The following is a 21,447-nucleotide window of genomic DNA, read 5'->3' as shown; positions in this document are numbered from 1 at the left end:
TACAAAAATACACGGTGTCAGTTACCTTACATAGAGGGATATGGGAACCATGGTGTTGAGGACAATGATGTAGCCCCAAAAGTTAAGGAAGCCACGGTATGAAGGTGTATAATCTTTTCCATCATAGAGATACCAAGAGGAATTGCCAATCTGCTGTTCCCAGTATGTGTGTCCAATAGCCAAGCCGGCAGAAACCAAGATGAGCAAAATGAAGATCTGGGTTGTAAAACACAACACAACAAAGTTTTACAAATTTGCAGGCAATCATTGCTTCCTCAATTGATCACCTCAAATGACCAACTTCTTGGGGGGAAAAGAATAAAAAGAGGAATTATCCACCACCAAAGCCATGGACAAAAATAAACAAACAAAAGAAACATGTTTTAGATAATGCTTTTAAAGTTGCCCAATGGTGGCTGGTAGCTCTGAAATGACAGAAGTATCGAATCTGTTCTGAATTGGAGTGTGAACTCTAAAGGAACTCTCCGGAGGACTAGACTCTATCTTCCCACATTGGGCCCTTCCAGACAGGCCCTATATCCCTATATATATATATCCTATATATGACATGGGATATTCCAAAGTAGCATCAAAAATATACCCATTCCCACTTTCCTTCTTCACTACTTGTTATGATTGAGCCTCGTGGCTCTGTTTCTGACAGGCGTGGGCGTAAGACTCCTCGAGAGTCGGATACTCTCGAGGAGCGAGAGAGAAAAAGACTGCGAGACATATTTGCAGCACCCTCTGACGAAGAGTCTTTCGAAGGGTTCACGGAGAGAATGGAGGAAGGGCTGGTTAGCTCAGAGGAGGATGAGATGGATTGGACTCGGGTAAGGGAGGAATTGGGGGCCACTGGCCATGATGGGGCAGAAGATGAATGGGGACCTTCAGGATTAGACCCATGGCGTAGCTGGAGGGATGGGACGGGATCCACAGCTGGAGATGCTGTTGGGCGTAGTCAGAGGTGTTCCAGCTCTGACGAGGAAAGTGATGAGGAAACGCCCGGGTTAAGGAGGGCAGCTGACAGTGATGAAGATTTGTAACTGGCATAAAATGGGGCTTGGGAGCAATTGCAAATTGCGTCGGGCAAGGTAATCTGGGCAAACGCTTGGGATTCGTGTGTGTGTGTGGGACGCTTCCCTGAAGACTTGTGTACTTTCCTGTGCTGAGACGTAAGTTGATTGGAATCCAGGGTCAGACGGCGGGAGGGATTGTGTGGGCATTTGTTTGTGCAAACCTGTGCTTACTCTTATTAGCTTGACCTTCCGTCGTCTTCCTGACGGACGCCATCTCCTGCTTTGAGAACTCGGACTGAACTGACCACGGCTTGTCTTCCCCCCTTCTTGGACTTGGAAAAACTACAAACGTCTGCTTCTGGCTTTGATCTACGGAACGGAACTGGTCTACTCTACTGCTAAAATCCCTGGCTGCGTCTGCTCGTGTTGGAGATCCTGTCTGCTGTGTGTGTGTGTGGGAGCGACGCAAGTTACTCTAAAAAACAGTGTTGGCAGCAGAGAGGAATCTGCTGCCAATTAGTTGCATTCCTTGTATCTTTTGTTTCTTGGCTTTCGTTTTGTTTTTTACCCAGGCTGAAGAAAGCAGTTTGTTTTTTACCCGGATTAAACTCCGGTTTAATCCGGTTTATCTTTTGAACATTTACTTTTGTCCCTTTTTGCTCCTAAAGGCAAAAATTGCCTGGCCCTTGTGTTTTTACGGGCATTTTTGAGTTCTGTAATCTAATAAACTCTGTTACTTTGAATCTTGTGGCGTTCTGTCCTTGACAGATTGCCCGACGCCCATAAAAGGTTTATTGCAGCAATAAACCCGTCAGGAAGACGATGGATGAGTTAAGGGTCAAATTAGACCAATTGCAAACGGCCTTTACCGTTAGCCAAACCGCTCATGCCGTGAAAGGACATGTTTTGACTCCTGAACGCTTTGACGGAACCAGGTGCAAGTTGCCAACCTTTTTGGCACAAGTGGAGCTTTATTTTTCTCAGCTCAGTGCTCACGCGTATCCTACAGACACTAGCAAAGTGGCCTTTATTTTGAGTTTGTTGACCGGTCCCGCAGGACAATGGGCCACTAATTTAATTTTGGGAAATGACCCAGTCAAGGACAATTTGAATAATTTCAAAAAGTTGTTAACTGATACTTTTGGGGATCCTCTCCGCACGGAGAACGCTGGGTGGGCTCTGTATCGGTTGAAACAGGGAAAGGGGACTGTTTTGGATTACTTAAATAAGTTTAACCTGTATCGCCACCAGCTGGATTGGGGGGAAAATGCATTCATGCTTTTATTTACTGCCGGGCTAAGTGATATGCTCCAGGATGAATTAGCACGCTTGGAGCCGGCTGAAAGCTGGGACGCCTTAGTAGCTAAGGTGCTGCGTTTAGACGCAAGGTTCGAGGCTCGTAAACATTCAAAAGCAATGTGTGCGCCACCCATGCATGTAACCAGGGCACCTGTGGTGATGGGGGAAGAGCCCATGGAGCTTGGGGTCTTTAAAAAGCTGTCTACAGAGGAAAAGAGCCGTAGGAGGCAGCTGGGCTTGTGTTTGTACTGTGGGAATGCTGGGCATTTTGCCAAAAGTTGTAATGTGAAACCTTCCCAGCTTTCGGGAAAAGGCCAGCCCTAGTGCGACGTGAGTCCAACGCACTAGGGCTCCTCAAGCAGTCAACTGAGGGGAGGAAGCATGTTTTCGTACCCATTACATTATCTGTTGGGGGAAGGGAACTTGTTTCCACTTTGGCACTGCTGGACTCAGGAGCCACGGTCTCTTATGTAGATATTGAGTTTGCTAAGAAGCATGGCATTCCTAAGGTGCGCAAGGCATGCGACGTGTGGGTGGAAGGAGCAGATGGGAGACTGCTGGAGACTGGGGTGGTTAACCAGGAAACCTCGGCAGTAACGTGGGAGGTGCAGGGAGTAACGGGAACGTTTGTGTGGGATATTACGAGCTTGCCTAGATATGATGTGATCCTGGGGATGGATTGGCTAGCTGTAGTAAACCCACAAGTAGATTGGGCAACACGTAAAGTGATTTTAAAGAGGCAGGATTGTTGCACTCTAAATGTTACTCATTCTGATATGGAGGGAGTGCCAGCTGAGTATGGGGAGTTCTCTGATGTATTTTGTAAAAAAGAAGCGGACAAATTACCACCGCACAGGCCATATGATTGCGCCATCAAGTTGGCAGAAGGTGCGAAACTGCCAGCAGGGAGGCTGTATGCCTTGACTGTACCGGAAAGGCAAGCTTTGCGGGAGTTTCTAGATGAAAATTTAGCCAAGGGGTTTATTCGCCCATCTAGTTCTCCAACTGCGGCACCAGTATTCTTTGTAGCCAAAAAGACTGGGGAACTTAGGCTGGTCTGCGACTATCGGATCCTAAACAAATACACCATTCGGGATAGGTACCCGCTCCCTTTAATCTCGGAACTGTTATCAAGGGTGCAAGGGGCTAAGGTCTTTACCAAGCTTGACCTGCGGGGGGCCTATAACTTAATCCGTATACGGGAAGGGGATGAATGGAAGACGGCATTTAACACGTGTTTCGGATGCCACGAGTTCCGAGTCATGCCTTTTGGGCTTTGTAATGCTCCTGCGGTCTTCCAGAGGTTCATGAACGATGTGTTCAGGGACCTAATTGACCAATTTTTAGTGATTTATTTGGATGATATCTTGATTTTTTCTAAGGACGAGAAAGAACATCGTCAACATGTCAAGCAGGTTCTGCACCGACTGCGGGCTAATGGGCTTTTCGCCAAGGCTTCCAAGTGCGTCTTTCATGTGCCTGAAGTGGAGTTCCTAGGTCATGTAGTGTCAGGTAGGGAACTTAAAATGGACCCACATAAGGTTGACGCCGTCAACTCATGGCAGGAGCTGAAGACTAAGAAGGATGTACAAAGGTTCTTAGGTTTCGCTAATTACTACCGGGAGTTTATTCCGAATTTTGCAAAGCTCACGGTACCTTTGACGCAGCTTCTGCGCAAGAAACAGCCATTTGTGTGGGGGCGGGAAGCTCACGAGGCATTTCTACAACTTAAGTCTAGTTTTCAATCGGACAACATACTAACCCATCCTGATGTTGACAAACCGTTCGTGGTAGAAGCGGACGCTTCTAGCTACGCGTTGGGGGCTGTATTGTCTCAGAAGGATTCCTCAGGGACCTTGCGTCCCTGTGGATTTTACTCGCGGCAACTAACACCCTTCGAGCAGAACTATACCATATGGGAGAAGGAGTTGTTGGCGATTAAGGTGGCGTTTGAGGTGTGGCGGCACTGGCTTGAAGGGGCACGGCACCAGATCGTGGTCAGGTCTGATCATAAGAACTTAGAGCACTTGCAAACAGCAAAGAAGTTAAACCAGCGTCAAATCCGCTGGGCTTTGTTTTTCTCCAGGTTTAACTTCAAGGTGCAGTTCGTGGAGGGGAAGGCAAACTTGCGGGCCGATGCTTTATCCCGCAAGCCAGAATTTAAGACCAATGAGCAGGTAGTATGTCAGACCATCTTGCCTACTGCCTCGCTGTGTGTTGTAGATAATGAGCTCGGGTTACATGACCAGATCCTTGAGGCTCAGAAAGATGATGTGTGGACTCAGGAGCAACTGATGTTGCTCTCAGCAGGTAACCGTACCATACTGCCGCATCTCCAAGATCAAGACGGGGTATTGGTGCGTAGGGGGCAGGTTTACGTACCAGTGGGGGCCCTCAGGTTGGAGGTGATTAGAGCCCACCATGACGAACCCATGGCTGGGCACTTTGGCAGGTTCAAGACCGTACAGCTTATCACCAGGAGCTACTGGTGGCCAAAGATGCGGCAAGACATTCTGCGCTTTTGTGACAGCTGCGCCGTTTGCCAGCAAAGTAAGACGCCTGTTGGGCGCCCTAGAGGGTTGTTGTCGTCTTTACCTGTTCCGGAGAGGCCATGGCAAATCATTTCCATGGATTTCATTTCAGATTTGCCTAAGTCTGGGGGTTATACTTGTATTTGGGTGGTGGTGGATTTATTTAGTAAACTGGCTCATTTTATTCCTTGTTCAACCATTCCGGCGGCCCCTACGTTGGCCTTACTATTTACAAAGCACATCTATCGCTTGCACGGAGCACCCGAGGTGATTATTTCCGATAGGGCTCCGCAATTTGTGTCACGCTTTTGGAAACACTTCCATGAGTGCTTGGGGACTAAGTTAAACGTGTCGTCCGCCTTCCATCCGCAAACGGATGGACAGTCGGAACGGGTTAATGGGCTCTTAGAGCAGTATTTGCGTTGTTTTTGTTTAGATCAACCCACGGCTTGGGTGAAGTGGTTACCGGTGGCGGAATTTGCTTACAACAATGCGGTGCACACGTCTAGTCAGCATACGCCGTTTGAGCTTACTTATGGCTTTCACCCACGGGGAGGTGTGGCGCCGTCGACCAATGTGGTCTCTTCGGACCCTGTGTACCGTTCTACGGAAATGGCTGCATTGCATGATGTTGCCCGTCGCTTACTGTTGGAAGCTAAGGCAACGCAGAAGACTCAGGCTGACCGCCACAGGCAGGCAGGGGAGGAGTTGGAAGAAGGGGATTTGGTGTGGTTATCTTCCAAACATATTAAACAGGCTGGGGGAAAGTTTGCGCCTCGGTATTTGGGTCCCTTTCCTATCGTTAAAAAGATTTCTTCTGTTGCGTTTCGTTTGCGTTTACCGTCTAGTTTAAAGGTCCATCCAGTCTTTCATCGTTCGCTGTTGAAACTTGATACCTCTAGTCGTCGTGGTGCTATAGCGGAGGGTATCACTGCCACTTCTCCGCCATCGGGGGAGGAGGCCTTTGTGAGAGGGGATAGTGTTATGATTGAGCCTCGTGGCTCTGTTTCTGACAGGCGTGGGCGTAAGACTCCTCGAGAGTCGGATACTCTCGAGGAGCGAGAGAGAAAAAGACTGCGAGACATATTTGCAGCACCCTCTGACGAAGAGTCTTTCGAAGGGTTCACGGAGAGAATGGAGGAAGGGCTGGTTAGCTCAGAGGAGGATGAGATGGATTGGACTCGGGTAAGGGAGGAATTGGGGGCCACTGGCCATGATGGGGCAGAAGATGAATGGGGACCTTCAGGATTAGACCCATGGCGTAGCTGGAGGGATGGGACGGGATCCACAGCTGGAGATGCTGTTGGGCGTAGTCAGAGGTGTTCCAGCTCTGACGAGGAAAGTGATGAGGAAACGCCCGGGTTAAGGAGGGCAGCTGACAGTGATGAAGATTTGTAACTGGCATAAAATGGGGCTTGGGAGCAATTGCAAATTGCGTCGGGCAAGGTAATCTGGGCAAACGCTTGGGATTCGTGTGTGTGTGTGGGACGCTTCCCTGAAGACTTGTGTACTTTCCTGTGCTGAGACGTAAGTTGATTGGAATCCAGGGTCAGACGGCGGGAGGGATTGTGTGGGCATTTGTTTGTGCAAACCTGTGCTTACTCTTATTAGCTTGACCTTCCGTCGTCTTCCTGACGGACGCCATCTCCTGCTTTGAGAACTCGGACTGAACTGACCACGGCTTGTCTTCCCCCCTTCTTGGACTTGGAAAAACTACAAACGTCTGCTTCTGGCTTTGATCTACGGAACGGAACTGGTCTACTCTACTGCTAAAATCCCTGGCTGCGTCTGCTCGTGTTGGAGATCCTGTCTGCTGTGTGTGTGTGTGGGAGCGACGCAAGTTACTCTAAAAAACAGTGTTGGCAGCAGAGAGGAATCTGCTGCCAATTAGTTGCATTCCTTGTATCTTTTGTTTCTTGGCTTTCGTTTTGTTTTTTACCCAGGCTGAAGAAAGCAGTTTGTTTTTTACCCGGATTAAACTCCGGTTTAATCCGGTTTATCTTTTGAACATTTACTTTTGTCCCTTTTTGCTCCTAAAGGCAAAAATTGCCTGGCCCTTGTGTTTTTACGGGCATTTTTGAGTTCTGTAATCTAATAAACTCTGTTACTTTGAATCTTGTGGCGTTCTGTCCTTGACACTACTGGCATGAGTCCAAAAAGGTACATTTTAAAAGAGCTTGAATCCTACAGACAACAAAGTATTTTTTAAATGTCTACCATCTGTATGGTGTCCTCACATGATCCACCAGGCAAAAGAGATAAAAGTATTCATTTTACCTTAATGAGGGGAACAATTTACATTTTACAAAAAGAATCCAGGGTGGCCAAGATGGCAAATGGAACCACTGGATTCTCCAGAAAGACCCTATCTGAAACTAGCAAGACCCAAAACCAATAGTTTAAAAGGGATTCCTATACCCTATGATGAAAGAGGAAATAGACACAATGTCTGTTACAGGTCACTATTTCTCAAACATGCCTATTAGTAGATATTACCTGCTATAATTAATTAACACTAAGTGTTGTTGTTGTTTTTATTTTTTGGAGGTAGGTTCTTTGGCTAACCAAAGATGTATTGCTTTTCTTCCAGCAGTTCTTCCTACTGAAGAGACAGGCTACTGTTCTGCTAAAGTCAATTAACTCTTTGCAAATGTGAGAAATGCTGAAGAGAAAATAACAACAGCACAGCACATTTCTTAGCCAGTATCATAGCTGTCCAGCCATACAAATCTTCACTGACTTCAATAAGGAAACAAACAAGAGACAGCACTGCAGGATCTGAGCTTTGACATGAACAATAGAAAATTCAAACGTGGTCAAAGAACAGTAAATAATTGTACAGAGTTTAAACTAACAAACATTACAGCTTCTAAAAAAGGAAGAGTAAATAAACTGAAACAGCTTACTGTATAAACCATGTAATTCATAAGGGAGTCAATTTTAGTCCTTTTAAAGCGTGTTTTTCCACTGTTTCTCATTATTTTTGTGTCTGCTCCTAAAATTACATGAAAATTGCAGTGTAAATGTGTGTACATTTTAAACAGATCTTGTTAAGAAAGCTCTAAATACGTTTTCTAAGAAATTGAACACAACTATATATATATATATATATATATATATATATATATATATATATATAGTTACTTTTCAGCAATATGCAATGTACATTATTAATGTTGCATAGATTATACTAGAAATTTTATCTAATGCAAATTTGTAAAAAAAGCACATCCTCTTGCCTAATATGTAGCTACCGACAATATTTCATTCATTACATAGGTACCTGCAAATATGACAAGTCCATGGCACACATCTGTGTTCCGGATTTTACAGCCACGTAACAAGATTTTGTCAGCATCCAGACCGTAGCGCCTTCCTTTCCATATCAACGTCCCTGTGAATTTATCCAGCCGATTGTTGGGTTCTTCACATTCGACTAAGCCTGATGTGACATTTTAGAGCAACAAGGGGAGGAAAGAAAAAATTGGTTACAAAACTGCACAAAAACTAGTTTCATGGCAAAGCCTTCTATTTAATATATTAAACATAAGAGTGCAGAACAATTACTAATTACAGAGAAGAAGAAAATCAATGATTCCATTCTTCGGTATATCCATAATAACATAAGACCATTTCATATTTTTTTTAAAGAAATAGTCTGAAGAAAAGCTCATTGACAAGATTAGGATGCACACATGAAGTGGAAAGAGAGAACCAGCGTGTTTTACTCTGAATGGATTACACAGAAGTCTGGACAGTTTCCAGAGCAGCGCAAAACACAAATCATTTCACCGTAATGTTCTCTAACAATGGGATTTCTTTCCTGCTGAACTTGTGTCCTAATTTTTGGCTCCCCAAAAGTATATGGTTGGCCCAGTATCCAAATCAGGCATGGGCAAACCTTGGCCTTCCTTCCAGGTGTTTTTGATTTCAACTCTTGGTAGGCTGTTAGGAATTGTGAGAGTTGAAGTCCAAAACACCTGGAGGGAAGGCTGAAATTTGCCCATGCTTGATATAAACCAAGCTTTCCTTCCAAGCAGCAGAAATTCCTACAAATTGGGGCAGCCCTTGTGACATAGAAAGTATCACCGCAAGTGAAACAAGTCCTTCTTCTTCTATGCATGGATTCTGGGGAAACTTAAGTTTGAGAATTTAAACCAAATAGGTACTTGCAGCCAAAACTCAGTAACAGACCACATGCATTGCATGAAAAATTATATTTTCAGTCCTTGACATTTCAAGCAAAAAAAAAAAAAAAGAGCCTCTGTTCTTGAAGACTGGGAATATATTACTTGCTTGAGCAAAAAATATTGAACTAGATGGAGCAATGGTATAGGACCTTGTACAAGGCAGCTCTATATGTTCACACATTTATATACAGAATAAAAATAAAAGGAAATTTCTACAAACCATCAAAGGCTGCCAAGGCTCTTTCTTCTTGAAGATATCTGTCTGTCACATCCAGTGACATTTTGAACTTCAAGTTGGTTTCACTAAAAATAGGACAAAATGCAGGGAATGTTATGCTTGATGTTCAGTTGACTCTCCCAATTCTTTAGAAGCAATTCTCAAGAAAAACCTCTGCTTGCCCAGACTAGCACTTTGTTAAATCCTCCTTGTTCTTTAGAAACTGTTCTCCGCATTTCAGATATAAAAACTAAGTTACAGTACACACCAGTGACAAACAACAATGACAATAATCCCTGTCAAGAGAAGAGGTCTAAAACGTCAAACAAAAAGAAATTCTCATTGCGTATGAGCAATGATCTATATTTCGTAACGCAAGGTTCCTTCCTTCTGGGAAAGAGGTATGAACGTAATAAACTTCATAGGAAGAATACAATAAGATACAGCAGTGCATCCTATTGATGTTGAGATAAAACGAGTAATAACTGGGTAGACTTTCTAATGAACTTGTTGCTTATAGACTGGATTAAACTGGGCTTGCAGGAAGCTACATAGAAGTAGTTTACATATGAAAACAGCCATTTTTTAAAATTCATGATCACCTATGTATATATAATCATGACCAGAAAAATGGCTAGCACTATCCTTTATCACCTTTTCTCTGCTACCCTGGCAAATGATCAATGGACACTTTCTCAGAAGAATGGCAATCATTTTATCAATATATATCACAGGGAAAAACTTTATGTACAAGTTTGGAGATATAAAATGTTGTGATATCCATGTGTAACTGTTAAAACAAACAAGTTAACAATTTACTGGATATAAAGTGGAAGAAAAAACATTACATTTATAGAGAAACCGACAAAAGAGAAGCTAGAAATCCACTTTTATGTATATATTGGTAGTTTTAGAGCTTGTTAAACCATTGTTGTCTAAGGATGTCTGTATAGTTGCTAAGTACTGTTGCTAAGTATTGTTGCTTTTCATTTTGTGTGTTTTTATTGTAAAAAATGTAATTAAAATATTGAGAAAATAAGGCAAATGATCATGGAAATTCAGGATATCTTGGCTACAATAAAAAAAATCAAATAGAGGACATTAGAGATACCAACCTTGGTCATAGGCTAAACTTGACATCCTTAATTAAAGCAACACTTATAATTCTACCAAACATGATTGCTTGGCTTTAAAAATGTGTGCAAAATGAGAGACCACATGTTACAGCTCTTAAGAACTGTTCAATTTTCATATAACATAATGGAACAATTGACCTTCCTTGTATTTGCAGGTTTAACTTTTGTGGATTTGATTATTCATGGATGGATACAAACTTGTTTTCCTGATTTCACAGCATAAACTGAAGACACATCTCCAGGTGCTCAAATGACCAGCATTTTATTGCCACAAATTCCAGTGTGTGTCAGTTTGTATATATCCCTGAGGTCTTATTCAAAAGCCTTTTGTTTGTCCAATATATAGTTTGAAAGTTTCTGTCCCAGTAACTCCTGAAACGTGTTTCTAAATAAGTTATGGGAAGACTATCTTGAGAAATCTATATAGTTTGAAATGCACGATGCTTTTATCAATAAAACATCAATTGACTGATGTGTTTCCAATTTGTTCAGTGGATTTTACACAGCTCTTGCAAGTTCTTTAAATGGCACAAAACATGAAATTAGGGTGATTTAACACATTTTTAGCATTTTAGGGAAACGAGGAAAGGCTTACCCATCTAATTCGGCAGTCTCTACATAACAAAGGCTATGAGGTTCTGAACTGGACAGCAGAAGAATATCAGCCTGATAAAATAAAATAAAAATAAGATAGGAGTTGAATATACACAAACAAAATGACAACTCATATTTCAATACAATTTTTTAAAGCACATCACTTAACTTACTGGGACAAAGGCATTTTTCCCCAGACGAATAACATCTCCAACTTTAATGTCTTTCCATTTTGCATTTATGAATCTGAAAAGGAAAATTAACATGATAGTGGATATCAAAAAAACAAACCAACCAGCATTTTTTCAAAAGTTGAATGGTCTGAGAAAAGATAGGCTTTTTAAAACTTGTTAAATGCTTAGGAACAATATCAAGTCACTACACTGTGACTACATTTAAACAACCATGCTATTGTTCTATATGAAAACTTCTAAAAACATGTTATATTGATACAAGAATGATAGTTGTTTGATAGATGTACTTACTACAAAAAATCTTAGGAAATCAAGTTCTATCACTGAAGGAAGAGAACTGCTGGATTTCCCCTTGTGTGTCCTCAAACGGGAAATATGAGTGACACATAAAGCAATTTCCAGCATTTTGGGAAGGAACAGTGGGCTCCTCCGCCCCTATCCAGGTCCACATGTGGAACTCCCAAAAGGCTCTCCATTATGTTCTGAACTTGTACCCATGTAGTTGTGTTTACTTAAATAAATAATACATCACACTTAAGGGAAAAGAAATGGCAGTAGTGGAAGGGATTACATCCAGCAGGTGCTGGCTACTATTCAATCCGTCAGCAGCCAAATCAATGGAAGCTGGAATGAAAGGAAGTTCTTTCACTGGTTGCTAGATCAAGGCACAAGGGAGCTTTACATGTCTGCTCTTTTCTCCCCCCAGAAATTGGAACATGGAGGGAGAGACTGTCCTTAACTGGAGGATCTTGGGGTTTATGGAGAAGACACTCTTCTAGGCATTTGTAGATCTTCCAGTATGACTCTGTATTCAACCACTGGAAGAGGCTGACCATGAAGTTAGTTTAGAAGACCTGAATATTCCTAAAGAGGTGTTACTTCTAAAAAAAAAAGTTTTATTTGTGGGTTTCCCATCTTTGTGGGGGCCCTAAGCCCTGCAAAAGTAGAGGTCCTACTGTACCTCTGTGGAGAGTATTAGAAATATTAACTACACTTTTGTTCAATGCAAAACAAATTTGGATGTAAGACAAATAGACATCAACATGATAATTTCAGAGGCCAAGATCCCACACAGTGTAGAGTAAATATATACTAGGACTGATACTCTGGATCCTAGAGGTATGCCATAATTTGCACAACAGATCCCAAGGCCCTAAGTTCGCTTGTTTGGCAGTGATGAATAGCTCCCTACCCACCAAGTAAAAAATGAGAGAAGACCTTAACATGTTCTTGTAAAACATCTAGATACACTATAAATACAGCCTCTGAGAAAACTGAATTCCAACCAAAGGATTCCAACCAGAGATTTAATATTCAGTTTACTACTCTTAAAATCAGTATAACTGGAGATGATTCAAACCAACAGTCTGGGGAAAGCAGATGCAAACTATATGTAAAACAGAAAAGAACACATGTTCTATATCATTGGATACAACTTCCCATGGAAAAACATTAAAACTAATTCTGTTACAATCTGTGTCACAAAATCCCTCAGCCATTATAGCCAGTCAGAAAAGAAGCTTCTTCCAATCTCTTTCTGGAAACCAAGACTCCCTCTATAATCAAACATATACTTGATATATACCTCTCCTCCCTAATAACATCACAGTTCCGGTTGTTAATTTCATTATCCATCCGATGTCGGGCCTGAAACAGAGACAGGAAAGAAAGAAAGTGTAAATAGGCTGTATTGCCATCATTTACTGTATTATTATTATTATTATTATTATTATTATTATTATTATTATTATTATTATTTTATTATGACACAGCAAACAAAATAGATATGCTGGATTTCGTATCACAAAATCACAAGTCGAACACTTCCCAAGTGTCTAGGACTGTGTGATTTATTATTATTATTATTATTATTATTATTATTATTATTATTATTATTATTATTATTATTATTGTATTATTATTTACTGTACTTATATTCTGCATTTCTCACTCTGAAGGGGACTCAGAGCAAATAATGAAACACACATATACGGCAAACATTCAATGCCGTTTTTAATACACTGGCAGGACAGACAATTGTTCATAGATAAAGGTATATATAGGTTTTCCCCTGTCAGCATCTTGGAGGCTTATTTTGTCACTCCATCTCCCTGCCGAAGAGCTTTGTTCGTAAACTTCCTCCTTGATTGGATCGCCGGCATTTTTCCTTATGGGTGGCTAAATACCTCCCCGCTTTTAAGCGGTACATATTTATCTACTTACATTTTGCTTTCAAAATGCTAAGTAGGAAGAAGTTGGGCTAAAGGCCAGGAGCTCACCCTGGCCTGGGCTTCAAACTGTCAACCTTTTGATTGGCAAGATTTTCTGCAGCTGGTGGTTAACCTACTGTGCTAAAGCCCGGACTATTGTATTATTAAAAATGAATGCATGAATGATGGTCATGATGAAGTTAATATGATATATTTTTATTTGTATAATTAACAGTATATACCACAGATCTTAAAATGCCTATATACAGATTCATTTTGCTACATAATTTACTTACATCTCAGGGACAAGTTTGAAGACTCCATTATTATTATTCTAGATTCTGCCATCCAAATGAGTAACCTCTCCAAACTAGACTGTAATGAATTATCATGATACTTGTAAATTGCTCTGCTTCTACCTTTCACCTGTTTTATGGCAGGGCACCAATTAGTCTGTGGCTAATTAAACTGTGGCTTTAAAGGACTTTTTAATGATATTTTTAACTATCCCAGTTTAAGGCTTGAAAATGAGGAGAGGCAGACACAATGAAAAAGTTGTTCTTACAACATCATCCACTAGATCTTTGATTGCCGTGATGCCCAGAACCAACAGCAAAGGGATCAGAGTTGTATACCATGAGAGGGTAGTTATTTGAGGAATTGTCTGCAAACAAAAACAGAGTGACACATTTATTTATTTACTTATTTTGTATATGGTATCAATATCTTGCCTTTATAGCCTAATAGGGAAACCACATGCTTTGCATAAGGTATCAGTATCTTGACTTTATGTCCTCAACAGGGAAACCGAACACAGAAGATCCCAGATTGGTCCCAGTAACTCCTTGTTGTTTCAGAAATTGGGGGCATCTGAAAATCAGGCAGAGTTTTGCTAGGTTTGTATACCAAGGTATGGCAAACACCAAGTCAACTGAGACAAGATACTGCCTGCCTTTAGAGAAGTCGAATGTTAAATGGGCAGTGTCAGCAAATACAGCAACTGCACACAAGTATATAGCACTAGTGTTTACCCAACCTTTGTAAAGACAGCTTCTTGCATACAGTGCACAGCTTTTAACTACAAGGGTGTGAATGTGAAACAAGTAATATGTAAAGTCTGCTTCATATACATGTGAAAGGATAGCAGGATAGCTGTGTCAGCAAATAACAGACAACTATAATGAGAAAACAGAATACGCTGTTAATACAACATGCTCTCAACAGAAACTAGTTCATAAAACAGGGATTGTGTTTTAACCTCAAAAACAATTCAAGCATTGCAGCTGACCTTCCAATAAATACAGAACTGAAATCATGTGACAGGACTAGAACTTAAGGATCATTTATGAAGCTGAAGAACTCTACTCTTTAGCCAGGATGAAATAGTAGGGTTGATGGAAATACTGTATCCCTCATTTTTTTTTTTACTTATGCACACATATTACCAATCTTTTGTCCATTCATCTTAATGTCACCAATGGATTGTTGGTCCAATCCTCGTTTTGCAAGAAAAAACTAGACGAAGTTCGAAGAGTTGTTGTGTGTTTTCTGGGCTGTATGGCCATGTTCCAGAAATATTCTCTCCTGACGTTTCAACCACATCTATGGCAGGCATCCTCAGAAGTTGGGAGGTATATATCTCACAACCTCTGAGGATGCCTGCCATAGATGTGGGCGAAACGTCAGGAGAGAATACTTCTGGAACATGGCCATACAGCCCAGAAATCACACAACAACCCTGTGATTCCGGCCATGAAAGCCTTCGACAACACATTGAAGTTTGAAGGGCTTTGGATTACTGTAACTCTATGATATGAATTCCAACAAAGTCTTGAACACCTAAGTCAGATTCATCCATACATTTTATCATTTGCTCTTCATCCACCACAGATGAATATGGGGTATAATTGTGGTTTTAGTCACATCAATCCAAGATTATAATCCAAAAGCATGTGTACAACGAGCCCTTGGTATCTGCTAGAGTTTATTTCCAGAACATCCTCTCCCTTGGTGGATATCAACATCCCATGTGGATACTCAAGTCCCATGATATACAGTGATGCAGTGTCCTATATATAAAGTGACAAATTAAGGTTTGCTTTTGGAATTACAAAAATATTTTTAAGTTGTAGATAGCTGAATCCATGGATGTAGAAATTGGATATGGAGGGTCAGCTCTATTTGGATCAGTAGCCAACAAACCAATCATAATTCCATAAGGCAAACAAGGAATACATTGCTAAGCAGCTTGAAAGCACTCCTTCTCTGGCTCTTTTTATTGCCACCTATACAGTTTTGAAAGGGAACAAAAGAAACAATCTACATAATGAATTCTACAATAATGTTTTACCTGTAAAATAAGTAGAACCAGGAAATAAAAATTGGCTGCTCTTTTAAACTGCTCAAATAAATTCAATGGCAAGAAGGTGATCGGATTATACTTATAGGTTTTAATTGCATTCCCCTGTTAAAGACAAAAAACAAGTCATTCCAGACAACGTATAAATATATGAATCCAATTTGTATTTCATGCAAAGCATTTTGTTCATATAAATGATCCTCCAAACTGCTTTAATTAAGCAAATCTACTATGCAAAACAGCTTTCTACAGGTCACTGACTTGGATGAAATAGACCTGGGGATTTTAATGTTTTAAAGGAAGTCTCAATACTCTTTAAAGCATGGAAGGTTTGGGTCTATTAATTTCTCAATAGCAAAAAATAAAGCACTGAAAATAATAAAGGAAATTAAAGATAATATGGAATTTGACTTCTTAGAAAAGTATTTCACTCTTTTTCAAGAAAGAACAGGGATCAGGTGAGAACTTCCATTGCAGGGGATGAAGAAACTATTGTGGTTTGCAGTCCAAACTTTAAGGGAACTATTCAAGGTGATGAACTCAATTCTCCCCTCCCAAAAGGTTTGGCACATCTGATAAATTTTAACACTGATGCAAATTGAGGGTGCATCCACACTGAAAAATTAATGCAGTTTGAAACCATGTTGACTGCCATGGCTCCATGCTATGGAAACATGGGAGTTATAGTTTTATTAGATCTTTAGCCTTCTCTGCCAAAGAGTGCTGCTGCCTCACCAAACCACAAATCCTGGGATTCTATACCATTGAGCCATGGCAGTTAAAGTGGTATCAAACTTGCATTAATTCTACAGTGTAAATGCTCCCTCAGTCATTACTAGGAGCTACAAGCATTGTGAATCACATGTACATGTATGCAGAAAAATCAATCAATCTACTAAATCTCAGACGACAAATGAATTAATTCTTTCATTGGGTAACACGGTTAATAAATTACCAGTTGTTATTATCCTGTTATGTACATAGAAATCCACTTACTGCATATTTACTTTTCTTAAGGCACAGATATTCTGTTTTCATAAACTGAGGCTGTTCATGGAAGGCTCTGTCATTTGCTTTAACTTGCCAATTGCAATCTGAAAGAACAAGACAAAACTCAGTGTTAAAATGAACGTTCAAGTGCCTCAAAGAAATTGAAATGATTCTTTCCTTCTTGTATATGAAGTGTATATTATCTAGGGAGGACCTTTTTACATTTGGCTGTTCTTACATGCACACACACACAAACAAGTTTTAAAGATCAAACAGACAAAGGAACTAAAATGCATTAACAACTTTAACAGCTGAGCAAATAGCGAATGTTTATTTGTACATTCATTTCTTTCTTAGATATTATGGGATTAAAAAGTAATCAACACAACAAAACTGCACACAACTTCCTTAAAGATGTATTAGCATCAACGTCCTATTTACATTTGTTTTCATGAAGACAATCCAGTTGTACTACTCTATTAATGAACCAGTTTTGACAAAGAAATGCCAAAAGCAGGAGAACAGGTTGTAGGATGCTAAAATACATACCTGAAAGGGAAAGCAAATCACCAAAGGCAAATACCATGCAGCACAGCACACACTTGTATGAACTGCTTCTCTTTTTGAAAATGAAGGTTTATTTTTCAAAAATTAACACAAACAGCTTGCTTTGAGATGATCTTTGTGACACATAAAATGCATCTACATGGTAGAATCAATACAGTTTTGTACTTCTTTAACTGCCATGGCTCAATGCTATGGAATCATGAGATCTGTAGTTTGCTAAGACACCAGAACAATTTGACAGAGAAGGCTAAAGACCTTGTAAAACAATTCCGTAATATAGAGCCATAGTATTTAAAGCAGTGCCAAACTGCATTGATTCCACAGTGTAAATGCTGACACATACATGCAACAAAATTTGGAGAAAATAAAATTATCATCATCACCATCCAACTATTTTTCTAATATGCATGTGGCATAGCTATTTCATACACGATACTTCTCAACACATTTTCATCTTAGACTTGTGTGACATTTGAACATGTCCTTTGAAAAGCTTATTTCCCAAACATGAATGCATTTCTTTTTAACAGAAATCTCTTTCTTATCAAAGGCTCAAAGATCAGAGATCCTTAGCAACTCTCCAGATACATTTTAGAAGACACAAACACCTTCATTGGTGGGCAATCAATTGGTAAGCTTTTATTTCCAACAGTACTGGAAATATATCTTATATTCTAGGGGTGTTGTCTGCATTGCTAGAACACATAAGGCAGAAAAACATAAGAAGAATAATTCAGTATTGCTTTGCAGTAACTTAAACTATCTAATATCATACATGGCGTAACCGTATTTTCAGTCATTCATTCAGCGGAAATAATTAAAGAACTTTATTCTGGACCATCCTGAGTCATCTAGCCCACAATGCTTAATATTCTACCAGTTCCAAATTTATTGGTCAATCCAGAAACATCTTTGCAACAGGGGTGTGCAAATTTAACATTCAAAGCAATTGCTTCCTTCCTGCAAACCTTTCTCCTGTCCTCCTCACCTTTTCTAAGTGTCTCTCGAGTTGCTTCCACTTCTCTGTTGATGCGATTCTGCTCTGGCTCAACTGCAGGCTGGATGTCCAATTCGTCCTCCGTTTCATCGTCACTGTATGGCACCTCTTCATCGTTGGGCTGGGAGGAATCCTCATCAAAGGTGGTTTCTGAATCCCTTTCTGAATTCATCCTGCTAGCTGCTCCTGAACAGAAATGAAGAGAAATGAAATTCAGCCAGGTGTGGAAGGGACAAAACGGAATTCCTGTTCTTTACACATTGGAACACAAACATACTAACAAAGTTTTGAATGTTTGTATTAACATCTTCAATTTAGCACATGCAGTAGAGTCTCACTTATCCAACATTCTGGATTATCCAATGCAGCCTGCCTTTTAGTAGTCAATGTTTTTGTAGTCAATGTTTTCAATACATCGTGATATTTTGGTGCTAAATTCGTAAATACAATAATTACTACATAACGTTACAGTGTATTGAACTGCTATTTTTGTCAAATTTGTTGTATAACATGATGTTTTGGTACTTAATTTGTAAAATCGTAACCCAATTTGATGTTTAATAGGCTTTTCCTTAATCCCTACTTATTATCCAACATATTCGTTTATCCAACGTTTTGCCGGCCCGTTTATGTTGGATAAGTGAGACTCTACTGTACCTGTATTTTTAAGAGGAAGGAAGGAAGGAGAAAAACAAGAAACATGGCAACACCTTTAAAACCAACTCACATTTATTTTCACATGAGCTTTCATAAAACCATAGAGTTGGAAGAGGCCTCAAGGGCCATCCAATCCAAACCACACACGAATACACAATCGGAGCACTCCTGATAGATGGGAATCCAGCCTCTGCTTAAACATCTCCAAAGAAGGAGACTCTGCCAGACTCCAAGACAAGATATTCCACCGTCAAATTACTCTAACGACCAAGCAGTTCTTCCTAATGTTTAGGTGGGATCTCTTTTTTCTATAGTTTGAATCCATTACTCCATGTCCTAATCTTCGGAGCAACAGAAAACAAGTTTAGTACTTCCTCAATATGACATTCTTTTGTACAAGAAAACATGACCATTGTGTTACCTCTTAACCTTTTCTTCTCCAGTCTAAACATTTCCAGTTAAGCCGCTTATCGTAAAGCACGATTTTCAGACCTTTGACCATTTTGGTTGTCTTTCTCTGCACACCTTCCAGCTTGTCAATATCCTTCTTGAACCACAGTATCCAGATTTAGACACAATATTCCAGGTGAGGTCTGACTGAAGCAGATATAAACCCACTTTTTTGATGCAGTACCAAATAATATTAAGACTTCAGACATAACTCTTTCATACTGATATTTCTATTGATGTTTCTAAGCTTTGTGAAGAATCTTCCACAATGATACCTATGCAGATGAAGGTCACTGCAGATGTTTCTGGATCTAGTTCAAGGCATATAGCACTCAAATTACTGGAAAGGCAAACTGGTCCTAATTGTTTCCTGAAAACATTTACATGCCAATTTCCCATTTGAAATCATCTAGCAGCCAGTACAATAAGCCAACTAATTAAAATTACAACATTACACTAATGTAAAATATCATGGCAGAAGTGAAAAATATAAAAATGCCACATATATAAGGTAGAATACGACAAGGGGGAAGAAAGGGAAGTGAAAAATTCTACTGCCTTAGAGAAAATGTGGGAAATTGTTTTCTGAATTTACTTTAAATTGCTACCTCATTACACTGCGTAGGGAGGTTATGCCATCAATATGTTATAATTAACAATTATAATTATATATTATAGTTAATATAATTTTATACTGTGGGCATCTAGAAAAGGGCCTCTAAAGTAGATCCCAAAGATAAATCAAGATTCATATGAATGGAAGAGGCAACCTGGGTTCCTGGTGTAATGTCAAAAACAATATCTGGAAATAATAGTAAAAATAAGTTTTTTTCAATGAGGATGAAAATACAGTATATGGAAGAGAGCATGTTTCTGTTAGCATTTTACCAATTATATTTGTATTTGTGATGAACCATGGGCCTTGTAGTCCTGCTCAGGACATTGTAATCCCTGATGAAGATGAAAACTTGGGTTTTTTACCTTCCCAGTCTGAACTGGATTCCTCTCAGCCAGATCCTTCCCAGGCAGATCTGGAAACCTTGCACCTGCAAGAAAGTTGTGCCCCAGAAGTATGTCAAACAACCCCAGAGCCTACTTCTCCCGTGTTCTTGCGCCGGGAGTTTTGTAAACAACAGAGAAGTTTGGATTCAGCTTCGCGCAGGAGTGCGAGGATAGCAGCTAAGAATGTTGCCAATTAACATTGGTTCTCGTGAGAATCTTTAAGGAGTTTAACATCTGGTCTCAGAGTTTAGCTTTCGTTTCTGATTCCCAGAGAACCGCTTTGGTGAGAAAGTTGGACTCTATATAGGTGTTTTGCCCGCGTAGCAACTTCGCGGAGTCAATTCGTCAGCCTACGGAGCGAGTTGTGTCTGGACAGCGCGCTCCGATTCAAGCCTCGCTTCAGCTCAAGCCTTGCCTTGCTATCCAGCCTTCGCCTTGCTTCCCAGCCTTTGTTTACCTACGGACTTTGCCTTGTTTCCCAGGACTAATCCTTGCCTTGTTTCACGGATTTTACCAAGTTATTCCACGGACCTTGTTCTTGTTCTTAGTTACCTTGTTCCACGTTCAAGCCTTGTTTCAAGTATCAAGTTATTTCCTAGCCACGCTCAAGTTTTATGGACTAAGGACCTTGTCATCTCCCCTCACTTTGCTTGGCAAAGTGAGTGTTTCGGTTATTGGATTACAACTTTGGACCTTAATATTTCTTATTGGACATTGCTTTTTTGGACTAATTCTGACCTTTCCTGAAGGGTCTAATTCTGGACTATTTTCTATACTTGTTTTTATTAACTTTATATATTCCTTCAATAAAGATATTAGTTAGATTCTGGCCTCTGTGTATGGTTATTGGTGCCTCTGCCGCCTGGGTCGTGACAGTTTGACTCCGCCACCCATAAGCACCAACTAACCGAGGCCAGGATGTCTACCGGAGCCGCGCCGGCTGGACAGCCGCTCAGCTACACCATCAGCAAGGACGAAGTGGACCGCATCCGTGACAGACTCAACGCGCAGGATGGAGAAATAAAAGGGTTGAGG

At 40.4% G+C, this 21,447-nt stretch overlaps 1 protein-coding gene across 1 annotated transcript in view; it reads right to left on the bottom strand.

Moving 5' to 3' along the window:
* atp8b1 (ATPase phospholipid transporting 8B1) overlaps window positions 1–21,447 on the bottom strand; it is a 102,572-nt gene that overhangs the window by 28,614 nt on the left and 52,511 nt on the right. The window contains exons 2-12 of the mRNA XM_008115126.3: window positions 18,295–18,489; window positions 16,746–16,843; window positions 15,741–15,854; window positions 13,956–14,054; window positions 12,766–12,827; window positions 11,160–11,232; window positions 10,988–11,058; window positions 9,260–9,342; window positions 8,133–8,291; window positions 7,756–7,844; window positions 26–216 (exon numbers count right to left, since the gene is read on the bottom strand). Of these exons, the coding sequence (XP_008113333.1) occupies window positions 26–216; window positions 7,756–7,844; window positions 8,133–8,291; window positions 9,260–9,342; window positions 10,988–11,058; window positions 11,160–11,232; window positions 12,766–12,827; window positions 13,956–14,054; window positions 15,741–15,854; window positions 16,746–16,843; window positions 18,295–18,475 (1,220 nt within the window). The 5' untranslated portion in view covers window positions 18,476–18,489. The remainder of the gene's footprint in view (window positions 1–25; window positions 217–7,755; window positions 7,845–8,132; window positions 8,292–9,259; window positions 9,343–10,987; window positions 11,059–11,159; window positions 11,233–12,765; window positions 12,828–13,955; window positions 14,055–15,740; window positions 15,855–16,745; window positions 16,844–18,294; window positions 18,490–21,447) is intronic.

The sequence above is a fragment of the Anolis carolinensis genome, chromosome 2, assembly GCF_035594765.1.
Source record: "Anolis carolinensis isolate JA03-04 chromosome 2, rAnoCar3.1.pri, whole genome shotgun sequence".
Taxonomy (NCBI): Eukaryota; Metazoa; Chordata; class Lepidosauria; order Squamata; family Dactyloidae; genus Anolis; species Anolis carolinensis.
This window is presented reverse-complemented; position numbering and strand designations above follow the sequence as displayed.